General features: G+C 33.4%; 2 protein-coding genes across 2 annotated transcripts in view; one reads left to right on the top strand and one right to left on the bottom strand.

Moving 5' to 3' along the window:
- The window catches only part of LOC100651603 (spectrin beta chain, non-erythrocytic 5), a 57,835-nt gene extending 51,006 nt beyond the window's left edge, over positions 1–6,829 (bottom strand). Inside the window, exon 1 of the mRNA XM_012311033.2 lies at positions 6,539–6,829. The gene's annotated coding sequence lies outside the window, so the exon portion shown is untranslated. The remainder of the gene's footprint in view (positions 1–6,538) is intronic.
- Positions 6,830–9,246: 2,417 nt separating this feature from the next.
- On the top strand, positions 9,247–12,097 carry LOC100651488 (ubiquitin thioesterase OTU1). Its single transcript, XM_003397061.4, has 3 exons — positions 9,247–9,916; positions 9,989–10,305; positions 10,394–12,097. Exons 1-3 carry the CDS (start codon positions 9,517–9,519, stop codon positions 10,610–10,612), a joined length of 936 nt encoding a protein of 311 aa, XP_003397109.1. The 5' UTR covers positions 9,247–9,516; the 3' UTR covers positions 10,613–12,097.
- Positions 12,098–12,784: the final 687 nt, after the last annotated feature.

Here is a 12,784-nt window from a genome sequence, read left to right as displayed (position 1 = left end):
AATGTCTACTCAAGGTCATTGGAAAATGACCTTTACTTTTTCCCTTGCACTGCATATTTTAATAATGAAACTACTGAAACCTTGATATTTTGGTATTGTGACTATTGATATATTTATATAAATGTATATATTAATAATCTAATAATAATCTAGGCATTTTTTCAGATTAATTATCATAATCTGTTATCTTCAATATAAAATATTTAAATATAGTTGATAATTTAACAGATAGAAGATTCATAAAAGATGGTTGCCCTGAGAGACCCTGCAGATGTTGGAATGTTCTCACCATGCGACACTTGTACTTAAAAGAGGGCTATATACATGCTTATATATTGATAGCATGAAGTGGAGTTTTTTCAGTGTACTGTGAACGAGCTGTTAAATACAGCGTGAAGACACCATTAAATGGGAACAGGAATGAAATGCTCGTAAAGTGAAATGATCGGTGAAAAGTGAAATGAGACCCTATCAGTATAATTTTTCTGTTTGATCATAGGAGAAGACGCATCGAATGATAATGAATCGTTTCACCGAGTTGAGTGGTGAAATTCGAATGAGGTCGATGACCAAAATGATACGCTTTTTACCTTGTCTAATGAAAGATAACGAGACTCAATTCAAATCCAAGATAGACATTTTAGAAAATAGAAAATGAAATGCAACGATATGAAAATGTGATAGGAAAGTCGGAAAAATTTATGGCTGTATCATATAATAGTATTTTCATCGTTCCTTTTGCATTCTTTCGAATTTACGGTCGAGAATAGGCATTGAATAATGATTTCACGCTACCAGGTCAGAGATAGCGCTGCAGCAAGCCAATTGAAAACAATTTATTCCTTTATCTTATCGTCATTCCTGCATTAATTACACGGAATGTTAAACGGTACAGATTTCTATTCACAGACGCCTATTCACTTGTTCATATTTCCCTTTCAATCTCCTTTTATTATTATTTTCATATTTATTTTCATAGTAATGATATTTGCACTATTTGTTTGATAACTCTTCATTAATCTTCTTCACATACCAATACAGCAATGTTTCATTCGATTGAAATAAAGATTTTGCCAAAAATGAAGAGCCAGTGTTTCTTAAAGTGGCTATAACTCGAATTATGTACGTCTCTAGTCAGTTGATTTTAAATGTTAATGTATTCTGTCGATTGTTTATAGGAACACAGTCTTAGTAGTAGAATTCGTTTTACCATCAGAATTATGACCAATGACTGGGATATAAAGTTTGTAAAGATATACAATGCAAAGAGAAAAACAACTCATTACCTATAGAGAACAACTATTATCCCCATATACATATATATTTTGCAAAATAGACATCTAAATCCCTCAAAATACACGGCTATAATTTATAAAGTTTTTACAGAAAACTACAAATTGATCATTTTAATTATTCTGGTCATTCTTATGCAAAACTTTGCTATATACATGTTTTTTCTTTTCTTTTTTTGGTAAGTGTGATAATCTGCAAAAATTTGGTCGTTAATTTTTTAAACGCTCTCTATTGCATTCGACAATGATTCCCGTAGTGACGTCAGAGGCGTGTAGAAAGTTGACAAGAAAAATCTACATTCCTGCATGCGTTCTGGCAGTTTTACATTCACCGTCGCGACGTGGCCGTCTACTAGAAGAATCCGACCGCGTGTACGCGCCAGATAAAACTCCGTTCCTTCATATCGTATTCTGTTGACGCGTCTCGACGGGTCACGTATGGGGGACTTACAACTAATTACGCCAATGAGAGATGTCGTTCAAGATGTACGGCCAAAATCTGCCTTTTGTCACTCGTGTCTCCGTTATCCGTATTTTGTAGCAGTCAAAACAACTGAGTGAGAAATGGTAACTTAAAGAAGACTACATGAATTGTACACCAAATTTGAAAGAAACTGTATATACGTATGTTCACTGTCAATTGTACATACATATATATACATTTATTTCATGCATTTTCGTCACGAGCAATTTTTGTTTAAAAATGTACGATAAAAACTTGATAATTAATTAATTTCTATCTATAAGAAGCTTCAAAAGCTATCTAAAATACAACTTATCCTTTCATCTTGGGACAAAAATCGTAACGCTATATTTATTCTACGTTTGTATCAAAAAATTTAGCTCAAAACGCTTAAAATAAAAATTGTAAAAAATTTGGAAATTAATTGAATTCCATTTGTAAGAAGATTCAAAAGCAAGTCAACATATAATTTATGTTTTCGTTTTAGAGCAAGAAGCAGGAGCCATTACTGTCCTACATTTCTCCATTCATGCATCCTAAATTCCTAGTTTCCTCTAGTTGCGTGGTAAAGCATAAAGACGGCCCCCACCATCGCGTAGTTTGAAACAGGTTGACGGTAATGGCGATACTCGAGTCGGTACAATAACATTGCACGCGAGAATTTTTTTCCCGTGGTCGTTCGTAAATCCACGATTGACGGAACGCGGGAGTACGCGTTAAGCCTTGAAGTCTGTAACCGGAGTCTTGGTTTGTTCGCTTGCGTCTTGAGTTCCAGGACTCGCCAAGGATCTTTCTCTTCGTCTCTTTCTTTCTTCCTTTTTCTATCTTCCTCGTTTGCTACGAGCGGGCTCAACGAAGAAATGGAGGGAGAAAAGGGGGACTTTGAGAGCGGTCCAGCAACTCCCCCAGAAAACGTGTATGTGCGCGCGCGCACGCATGAGATACGTATATACGTTTCGTTGTTAATACTCTAACTAACGTTGGATAGCGATGGGAATGATTATCGTATTTTACTCATTGTTTGGCATTCACAGATTCATTATATGTATATAAATTTGAAAATTAATTATATAATCTATATTATTAGTACTGCATGAAGAAGATGAAGTGTCAATATATAATTTATTATGTATTTAACTTGGAAACTTGTAAGCAAATCCTGCATAACACTGTATAGACATATATAGGATTTACATGTGATGGTCATATTTTATGGTCTTTCAGATATTCTCCATATTGATAGCTTTTATGGCAAATGTTTACAAGTTATGTTTGACGAAATGTAAGTATTTAACAGGGACGACCTTGAAACGACTTTGAGCGGAAGAATCCTTGAACAAGTGTGCTCACCGGACGATACTGAATCTGTAACGCGTGTTTACATTTGCATATTAATGAGCTTCCAAACCGGATATTTTTAGGTTCTACTTTAATTATATTGGCTGGTGTCACGCGAACATGATGTTTTGGAAGCAATGTTTCTTTCAATCTGATAATTCCTCCCGGCGTTATCTCATGAATTACGCATCTCTATTTAAAAATTTACATCACTCCATAATCTCTATTATACAGCGTTTTTTCTCATCAAACATGTCACAACATTTCTATTATTATTATAACAAACAATATTTACGTATTAATATCTTATCAAGCAGTAAGATCCCCACGGTTACATAATCTAACATAATACATTTTGTCAGTCAGAAAGTCTATCAGTCCTACAGGGTTTGACATTATACATGGTATAGTTGGACGGAAGGCAAAAATAAGTCAATATATACATTAAAAATACATACTCTGTTTAAATACTGCATTTCAAACAAATTTTGCATATTTATAAAAAGTTAACGTCAAATAAACTCAACAAATTAGTAGGCTTCGATTAAAATAAACAATCCTAAATATACCAATTTTTGCGTTACATTTTAAACAAAACCGAAGAAAGGTTACACCCATCGCTGACTTCACGCACACGACTTTCGCCCATCAGACGAGCATCGAAAGGGACCGCTGGTGGAGGGAACGCGAAAAGTACGATTGGTGGGGGGAAGAAAAACGACTCCCAAGACAAGGACGTAACGATAGGGAGGAAGTGAGAAAGACAGAAAAAAACGACATCCATTGAGAATTACGGTATTCGTCGAGTAGTGAGTAGAGGAACGGACAGAGTGTTGGAGGGGCTCATTAGAAACTCGAGGCAGTACGGCGCGGCGGCGCGCGCGTAATATTATTTCCTCGTGGAACGCAGGGGCTAAGGCTGATCAAATGCCGGGTACCGTTCGGGAAAGGATCGAAGTCCGCTCCAATTTCACGTGCAACGACGCCAGCGCCCCGTTATGATCGCTTCGCTTCCAACAGAGAGAAACTTGTTCCGACCGCGGAGGGAAAAGGAAAATCTCCACCGGTCTTTACGCTCCCTTATGCATACATACGTACGCAAGCGCGCGCGCGCGCGGTTTTCCAGCTGTCCGTCGAGCGACCTTTGCAAACGACCAGTTCTCCTCCGCGAGGAATTCTGACCTCGTAACGGAATGACTCTACGCACAAGCTATTAGACACGGGAATACGGGGACGTAAGATATCGTCACAAGGGGAAAGCTATTGCGGGACGGATATCAAAGTGGACTCTACTGTGGGATGCAAGAATGGAGTTAAGACAATCAGATCTTTTTTATATAAAATACACGGATTGTTTATTATTTTATATTATATCATAGTGGAGGATAAAAGAATGTTTAAAGAATACAAAAGACAGAACAATTTCAGAAAAAAAATTTATAATCGATCGAAACAATAAAATTATGAATAGATATAGATAATATAGATGACTGTTACGAAATATTTAGTACAGCAAAGTTATTATACACAAATATGAACTTTTAAACTTTCTTTTATTTGACACTAATGTATTTGTTTCAGATTGTATTACTATACTTCTAAAATTGATCAAGCTGTGGTAAATTTTATGAATCATTGACATTAATGCATAATTTAATATTTGTCAAACACTTGGCTAGGTGTGATGTCAACAAGATTAACTATGAACAATAAAGGTATCAAATAATACAGTATATTCATATCAAAATATCCCCTTAATAATTCGCTTTATAAATCCTAACTCTACTAGCATTTTGGACATCGATATTAATTTGTTAATGATATGGAGCATGTGTAGAAATGCGATTAACCAAAATATGCAATTGATATCATCCTAACCTCTGAATTTATTCCCATCTACAATCTTCAGGTTCATAAGACGCAAATACAGATGTGATAACGTCTTCCAGTGGGTGGAATAGCGATGCTGATTGTTGAAATTTGAAATTCGTGAAACGAAAATACCGCCATTATTTTCTATTGCAGAATTCATGTTCGAAGTAACAAAATGGAATAAAAAGATAAAAAGTTAAGCTGATCATACTTATATCAATAAAGTAATAAATGAAGTAATATAGAAGAAAATTATGTACTTTGAAATTAGTATAATCAGTTACTAATCAAACAAAATGATGTACACGTATAATACGTCATCACTTAGGGATTACAAAGAAAAATTCTTAAGAAATGAGGTTCAATGCGAATGGAATGATGATGATGAGTGGTAAAAAATTTAAATTTCTTTCGCACGATTTCCAGGTATCGAATAAGGCCCTTTGTTCCGTTTTAAGCGATCCTCACGCGATCCTTCTAGTTCCCTTAACCTTGCGTTCTTCGAATTTCTATGTATATATAGTTATATTCAATATATATTAAAATCTCGCTCTCGTTTCAAAAAAGAAGAAGATTTTAGATATTGGTAGAAATATTCTAGCATAAAATTGAAATAACAAATCACACGTATCAAAAGTGAGTCTTTCATAGCTTCTTCAACCATGTGATAACTTTTTTAATGATACAAGAGCACCATTGGATCGAAAATGACCTAAAGCGTATAGTAGTATTTAATCTCCCAATTGATGAAAGGAAAGCAAACAGAAAATAAAATGAAATAGCAAAAAGTATTGCGTTTGTATAATATTTTTAAGAGGAAACTAATAAAGGTACCAAAAATGGCAATACAAAGAGAAAGCGCATATTCGAAAAAAAAGAAAACGAATTAAAATTAACGTGACACTCGAAAAGGCTAATATCGAAAAGATCAAGGATATCCTTTCGATCAATGCGACGAGTTCGCAAAGATGTCAGTGTTATGACGAAAGAAAGCCTTAAAAGAGCAAGAACTTTCGTACACGACTTTTTGCTACTGTTGAAGCGAATCACTGGATCCTCTATATTTTACACGAAATGTCCCACGTGACCCGTCGACCTTTGCGCGCGTAAATTTTCTGTTTGCCGACCAAGCAGTTCGAGGATGATAAACAAACTCGAAATCCTAATCTAACCAGACAGTATGCAGACTGTTTAGTATTTTTCTTCTCTTTCATTCGTACGAAATCTGGAAAATTTCGTTCTAATACACATACAGTAGTTACAAAAAGTACGTGCACATAACCATTATTTTGCAAATAACCATCTTTTTATCAAGTTGAAGGTTCCACATTTCATTTCCGTAGTATTAAATTTTTGTAGTCATACTATTGGATAATATGACACTTAATATACTTGAATTTAGTTAATTAGTATACAAATGCTATAATAAATACAATGGTGTATAAGCACTTTTTGTAGTTACTATATGTACCAATGTAAATCGAATGTACATTGGACTAGATCGTTCGATAAGACACACGGTACGATCGATCGTTTCGTGGAAAGGTGACAGGTCCCTTAACTGTAGACATACCTTTTCGACGTGTGTACGAAGCTTATCCAAAACGCAAAAGCACCTGTGTGCTGAATCCGTGAGAACACTCTGTTAAATACACTTCCTAAGCACACTGTATTCACTAAAATGTGCACACTTAGGTTTTTAGTCCGTGAAGTTGTTACAAGAGATCTGATAAACACACGCGCACACGATACAAACTGAGAAACGCACGCTTCAACTTTGTACTAGCGGTAGCGTGTCGCGCGAACCGTACCGACGTCTGCGCCAATGCGTTTGCGGCTTCGAACTCCAAGCGGTTCTTCGGCAATTCCCGCCGCCCTTCCCCTGAAGTTAGTTTCCCCTGGAGTTTCTTTTGGAGCGCCTCACCTCCCGTTTCGGTGGACCCAGCAGTGTGTCAAGAAGATTGCCGAGTAAACCTCGCCATCTATGAACTCACAATGACGCTAGACTTATTCTCTGATGATATAGTTGGGCTCGCGCGGAAATTTGACCGATGTCAACAAAAGTCAAAGAAATTGAAATTTTTGAATTTTTTAAAATTCCAATTCCTTCGTTTTCTATTTCACTAATGTTATAGCAGAAGTATACTTTCCGTCAGTCCATTTAAAATGTCATCATTCTTGATACATTCAATTCTGACAGAATCTGAATTACAGTTTTGAGAATATTTTTAAATTTCTTACTTACTTACAAATTGCTTGAAATTATGTGTTAATATTGACCTGGTGGTCAATGCGTAGACTGAGAACAAATAGGACTAGGATTGGGACTTTATGTGTCACGTTCTGAAATACCGACCTCAAAAAAGACCAAAGTGCTTCTTACGCCCTCTATAATTTACAATATCGCGTTAATTGCAAGCGCGGATAATTGTAATTAGTTCGTTCAAAAGCGGTTCGTTTACCTAGACAAAATTTTAGCTACTTCTCGATTAAATAAACTTCTGGTCAATGAATCCATCTATCTGAACGTGAACTATTATTATATGAACGAGAAATCATAAATGGCAAAAAGAATCAGAATAATCTTCATTTATATTTATAAAAACATAATCGCGAATGCAGCCAATTAGCTCACATTACTTGCTGTATAATTCATAATTGTATCATATAATATGATACAGTTAGTAATTATATGTCAAATAACAATGAGTTCCAGGTCTCACCGCGAGGAGGTTGCTGCATGTGGAGACCCACCCTGAAAACAAATTTCAATTAAATCTTGAATTAATCGTACAACGCGATACTTCGTATTTGCATAAATATTTAACAATCTTCATTGTTATGACAATACAGAATAATTGAAATCTCATATCTCATATCTAATTCAATAAATCTACAACAAACCTGCAATAAAGAGAAAGAGAAGGGAGCATCTTATGGAATAAATGTACCTTTCAACATCTTCAATACATTTTATATACCTTGAAATAACGTTCCAGGGCTCTCCGTAAGATCTGCGGAGAGCCCTGGAAAAAATTTAAATTCACATTAGTTTCATCGAAACTTAGTTCGTTATAGGCCCTACCTACATCAAAGTTAGTTTTCCTGTTTTGACTCTATATCTATCAAAAATTTAAGCATTTCTTTCTAACATTAACCTGCATGAAGTTCTATAGTTTCGTTATAAGCCCTATCTATTACCGATTTAAACATATCTCTTTAGGGATACCATATATCTAATGATCTAATGTTCTGAACTACATTTAAGTGGAAATTTACTTCCTATCTGTAAAAATCTAAACTCGCTTAAGAACCCTACATCAAAAAATCAATAATTATTACAAATTGTAATATTATGTAGATTCTTCCCCTTTGGGACTCTTGACCGCTGGTCAACTTCATGTTTGGCTATTATAGTAAAATTATGTTTATACAAATAATCATTATATTGAATTGATAATGTAACATATGGCACAAAAAAGATAAAGCGGTCAAGTGTCCCTATGGTGCCCTTTAAAATATGAGGCATGATAAAGGATTGCATGTCATGTCTATTCTGTTCAAATCTAGCATAAATTTTAGACATTAAATCCACCATTTTCTATAGAAGTTAGTATTGATTTTTATCATGTTGTAAATTGAACTCGTCCGGAAATAACAAGATTCTATATAAAATGAAAAACGTTATAGGTATCAATTTAAAAACATTATTCTCCTTCAATTCTTAATCTTATCATTTTTGTGGAAATACTAACATTTCAAAAATCTGTTCGTGTTATCATATAACGTATAAGAAATGATTTATCTTTGTTTCTTCTCTATTTATCTCACAAATCTGTTATTTATAAAAAAAGCTTTGCGTATATCGGAAACACCCAATACATATACTACTACGTTATAGATGAGAATTACCACTATATAGTACCGCGTAGTTTTCCCTATTAATCAATCTATTGTGAAATTTGTTATATAATCCACCTATATAAAAAAAACTTATAAAGAAAGAATTATGAAAAAACAGTAAAAAAATGTTAAACTCCCATTTGTAATCGATACAACAATAATATAATATCATTTCATAGATATTTAATAAAATACGTCTTAGATAATAATAATTAAACAATAACATAGTAATTTTAATCAACTCGTCAGAAGCGGTCGTTCGCATCGGTAACACAATCTATCCTCTATTATCAAACGTCTAAATTAATAGTTAGAAAAGGACGAGACGCTATCAATATAATAACACAAAAGTCCCTAAATTTACTAACGTTATAACCAACAAGCAGTTACGCTGGTCGGTGGTGGAAATTACGGTATTTGGTTGTGTGTTAAGTTAAGTACAACGATGAATCGCAAAAGATAGTCGGTATTGACGAAAAAAAATACGCGACGTATGTGTTGCGAATAACACCGCGTTCCGTCCTATGATATAATCTTCGCCAGAAACTCGAGAAAAAGCTTGTGGCGCTGTATTTCAACAGCTGATCTAACTGGTACAATTCTCCAGACAAAATTCTCGTTTCTAGTCAGTTAGGTGATCCGCGATAAATGATGGCCGGATATGTATTGAAAGTTAAAACGAAATCGGGTCAAAAGGTCGTGAATGGATTGCTCCCGCAGGATAACTTAGGCAAATTACGATCAAAATTAGTTGAGATAACAGGAATACCGGCTGAAGCGCTTCACGTTCTTTGTGGTTTTCCACCGAGGCCAATTAATCTGAACGACGAAACGGGCTCTCTCGAAGCTTGTGGCATCATTTCTGGGGACACCTTGATCGTCGAAGAGAAACCACCACTTTACAATGGGAAACAGAACTCTGAAGATATCGGTCGATCTCATATCGTCGATGAAAAGGGTTTCGCGAATACGCCTGGTGTACTAATGAAAAAGGTCGTACCAGCAGATAATTCCTGCTTATTTACCAGCGTTGGTTATGTTCTCAATGGTACACAATATAAATTGTATTAATATATTCGTGCTATATATAAATTACAATATACTGAGAGTATATTTTCAGGCAAAGTTGATCCTAGCTGCGCAGGCTTTATGAGAGAGATCATAGCGAATGCTGTAGCATCGGATCCTGTGGAGTATTCAGAAGCTTTCCTGGGCAGACCAAATCCTGAATATTGTAAATGGATCTTAAAACCAGAATCATGGGGTGGAGCCATTGAATTGTCAATATTATCCAAATTTTATGGATTAGAAATAGCAGTGATAGATAGTATTAATGCTATAATTAATAGATTTGGGGAAGATCAACATTATGCTCAAAGAGTTTTCTTGATATTTGATGGAATCCATTATGATCCTTTATATTTGGAACCACTCGATGTAAGTGTAAACAATTATATACATATACATGTTATTATTAGTTTTGTTCCTCTGGTTTTGACTTTTGAATTTCTATCTGCACATACAGGGTGGCAGCATTCAAACAATCTTTCCCATAGAGGATGAGAAGATATTATTCGAAGCAGCTGAACTCGCGAAAGAAGTAAAATCTAGTCGTCAATTCACAGATATTCAAAAGTTTATGTTAATATGTAATGATTGTAAGGTCAGATTAAATGGTCAAACGGAGGCTCGACAACACGCCAAGGAGACAGGTCACATGAATTTCGGCGAGGTAGCCGTGTAGCGAATTAAATTGATTCCTTTACAATTGTCGATCACTTTTAAGCGGACTGCCGTTTGAGAATCCTACTAAATTCAAGTCTCAAGCAGAATTTTCTACTTAGACGAGGCTTGTAAGCGGACTAGCAATTTAATATTGATACTTTGTTAATTTAAGATATATGCAGTGCACTATGAGGATTGTTTAGACATGTAATATACACAGATTTTTAATTTTGACTAAAGATCCAAATCTCTACCTAAACGCCAAAATTTATGTAATTACCTTTATTGCAGTACAAAGAACTGTTATTGAACATAGCCAAGTATATTCTATCTACATTGAGTACATTTTTATTTGTATTTTATTTATTAAATTTATAGACATTTGAATTTCAAATTGATACAAAATTCTGTTTACTTTATTTAAACTAGTATATACTTAAGATAATTGTGACTATACGAGGAAACATTAATAATTATTTAGTTATCTAATTTTAATAATTACTTAATTATCTAATTTTACAGGTTATTTTTATTTAAGATAAATTTGTTGGTAGTAATAACATGTTAAAGACTATATTCTTTGGCGAGATTAAGAATCTGTGATACTTGGTTAAATTTGCCTAAACGGAATTCATAGCCTTACTGGCAGTAAATGTGTTCCACATATATATATAAATATATAAAAGTAATAATATTGAATAAATCATAAAGTTGATTATAAAGCGAAATGGAGTTTCACTTAGTTTCGCTTCTAATGGCAGATCAATTTAGCACCGTTAATAGCCAATTTTATAAGAATAAATTGCAGCTCCCAAGAGGGAAAAACGAAAAAATTTAATGGATCATTGTTAAACACTAAATAACATCACACTTCTATTAATAAAGAAATGTTGCTCCATAAAAAGCCGCAAAATGTTATCTTAACAAATTTGATCTCTATTGCGATAGTTTAATTTACAGTCTAAATATGCATATAATATAACAAAAAGATAAAGATGTATAGTTCTATAACAATCCACCAAGCTTATATACATACATGATATATGTAATTATATATGTAACATGTATATAAGTATATATAATTATGTATATAATATATATGTATATATATATATAATTAGGGTATTATAATTATTTTTGTTATTGCGATTTTTAAATGATTAAGCATGCACTGTAAAAAATACAAGTTCCAATCGTAAAAGAAAAAAATGAAATTTAATTTTTGTAATAACTATGTACGGTATTTATTAGTCAACTCCAGCACAGAACTTTTCCTTTTTATATTAATAATATACTTTACTATGTCAACCTTATATCATTAAATAATACACATATATTATGAATGAATTTAATTCAAATTAAAAAATAAGGAAATTCATAACTATTCATCACTCAGGAAAAATATTCATGATAGATTTACAGGTTTATATTTATACAGTACATATTTTGTAAGTCCTACCGTTTTGGAGAAGTGAAATAAATCAGCTATTTACATTTCACAACATTTCCAATAATTTTTTCTGCATTTCAGATAACGAAAAGGTATGTTCAAAATGGCCGCCATTTAAAGCTTTTATTGAGAAATAATTTAAATGAGCTTCCTTACGTCCAAAACAAAGTCACTCATAATTTTTCACGAACGATTTGGTACTTTCAAATAACAAGAACAGCAATAGTCGCTTAAAATGACTGCTAATTAAAACCGTTATTGATAAGCAATTTGAATAAGTATCTTTTAGTTGCAACTAACTCACCAAATTTTACAGTCTAAAGATGAATTAACATAAAATTATCACAATCAACGTTGAATTTATAATTAAAAAAGTAATTAATCTTAGTAATAAGTTTTGAAACAAACTTGGTAAAAGAACATCCGAAATCTTTACGCGCGTCATGTTAACACTAGAACTATTACGCTAGTCAAATTCAATATCTTCCGAAGTTCACAATAAATTTACAACAATATAATTTTTACAAATTTGAATGATTTCTTACAAAGTAAATTTTTATAAGTAAGTTGTAATAAAAGTTGTATTACTTTAATACAAGCTTGCTTGAATATAAGCTTATATTTACTACTTTAAGGACCATGCATAATATTGCACACAAAATGCAATGTTTAAAGTTGTGCAAACACAATATTATTACAAAACGTAAATAAAGTAAGTTATCGTGTTGTCAAGTTATAGAA

The sequence above is a fragment of the Bombus terrestris genome, chromosome 8 (assembly GCF_910591885.1).
Source record: "Bombus terrestris chromosome 8, iyBomTerr1.2, whole genome shotgun sequence".
NCBI classification, from domain to species: Eukaryota; Metazoa; Arthropoda; class Insecta; order Hymenoptera; family Apidae; genus Bombus; species Bombus terrestris.
Note: the sequence above shows the minus strand (reverse complement) of the source record. Positions and strands in the feature narration are given on the sequence as shown.